Source organism: Sphaeroforma arctica, assembly GCF_001186125.1.
Source record: "Sphaeroforma arctica JP610 unplaced genomic scaffold supercont1.8, whole genome shotgun sequence".
In the NCBI taxonomy this organism is placed as follows: Eukaryota; class Ichthyosporea; order Ichthyophonida; genus Sphaeroforma; species Sphaeroforma arctica.
The window spans coordinates 220,332-222,243 of record NW_014040550.1 but is presented as its reverse complement, the minus strand read 5'-3'; the positions used below and the strand labels follow the sequence as shown (position 1 = coordinate 222,243).

The 1,912-nt window shown below is 39.3% G+C and overlaps 1 protein-coding gene across 1 annotated transcript in view; it reads left to right on the top strand.

Moving 5' to 3' along the window:
• Positions 1 to 1,394: 1,394 nt before the first annotated feature.
• Positions 1,395 to 1,912, top strand: part of SARC_00311 (hypothetical protein) — a 9,418-nt gene continuing 8,900 nt past the window's right edge. Inside the window, exon 1 of the mRNA XM_014306038.1 lies at positions 1,395 to 1,633. Coding sequence (XP_014161513.1) covers positions 1,414 to 1,633 — 220 coding nt within the window. The 5' untranslated portion in view covers positions 1,395 to 1,413. The remainder of the gene's footprint in view (positions 1,634 to 1,912) is intronic.

Below are 1,912 nucleotides of genomic sequence, written 5' to 3'. Positions count from 1 at the left end.
TTGTTACTGAACAGAAAAGTACTCCCATCGTACCCACGAAGGAGTCTCTTTGATATGCAACTGAAATGACAACTCTCTGGTTCAATAGTCCATTGTGACTTCGGTCGGGCTTCTTGATATAAACAAACAACTTTCATATTCTTATTCTGTTATCGAGCCGTGCATAAGCTCAAACCTCTCAGGTTCGAGTACAAGACCTGGGCACATGTACTTCGAATGCATATATTTTGATGTCTTGTATTTTGGGATTTCTAAGTTTGGCTTTTAACTTGCAGCAATACTCCTTCAAAGGGTTTTTTATTGTTAACATCAGACCATGACTAGCACATCTGAGTAGACTGGCACTGCCCGCTATCTTTGGTTTACGCCGTACGTGCTAATGTTAGCTTGTCGAGACAGATTTCTGCGATCGACTTGATGGCAAAGAGAGGTGTGCGGGGGGGAAGACTATTAAACTCTGGACGGGCGAGACACCACCATTGCCAAGTGCTGCAGAAATTACACCTAGAGTCAGTTTCCAAAGGCGTTAGCTTTGTAGTACTCGGTTGCGGTCACTCGTAGCTCTCCACTTGACGTATTGTTAGGATCATTCAGGGTCATTGTGTAGATTATTCCGAAAAGGAAGAACCCTATAAATCTTCTCATTTTATTTATTACTGGATCGAATATGCGTTTGACGTATATGTTTTTATCAAATCCGATTTAGAGTGAGCAAAATTCTTTACATGGTTTCGGGCTGCACATCCGACGACACTGTGTCCATGGTTCAACAGTGGGACTAGAAATGAATTTTACCCACTGAACAAAACTGTATAGACTGTAGCCACACTATATACCTACAGTCGCTACAATTACAAACCACTAAAGACTAAAAAGCAAGAAGCTATCTGCAATCTGAATCATATTATTTACTTCAGATACACCACTGGTACCGGAATCAGGGGTAAAAAGTGGAAGAGCTTCTGGAGCTGTTCTAATCCTTTTGCTGTCAAATGTTCAGCACAAGAAGTACTTTGTCATTTCATGCATAGTCATACATGAATACAGTCATAGATACATTCAGTCCTACATACATTCATGCATACAGTTATATGTACGGTCAGACATACAATCAGACATACAGTTAGACATTTATAAATACAGTCATACAGTCATATGTTTATATAAAAAATACGTACAACCATATAAATACTTTTACATATTTAGTCATATTGGAATTTGGCGGTTTAAAATATTCTAAAAATAGATCAACATACATGCAGGCAAACGAACATACATTCATATTTAGTCATATGAAAATTTGGCGGTTTCTTCGATTTCTGAAAATGTATCACAACTATCGTGTGGCGATATTACACAGCACCACGCGTGCAGCTAGTAGCCAGAATACATATGTGTTAACATATTCTCACAATGGATGTGGAGTGTACTGAGAAGTGTGTTGTTGAACGTGACTTTACCACAACGGGCAGAGGACTGGCGACGGAGAGGGATGTGATTGCAGGTGAAGTGTTGCTGAGTGTGCCTGTCAGCAAGTGCTGGACTGTGGCGGCAGCAAAGGCTTCAGAGGAATTGAAGCATCTCTCCGATGCACAGCTGAGCAACCAGAGTCTAGTCTCCTTGCATTTGTTGGGTATGTGTTCAATGTTGATCTGTGATTCACTATACCGCAAATTATGTATATTGATTCGATATGCTCACATTTGAAGCGTTCAGCAACGATGCACTTTAGACAGTATAAGATTCCATTCGAACTTACAATGCGATATTTGTCAGAATCATGATTTTGATATGTAAGGGTGACGTGGTTCTTTGGAGGTGTAGTTATCCTCCAAACGTTCTTTATTTAGGGAACGTCTTGGTTCATATATATATATATATATATATATATATTCTGTTTATTATATATATG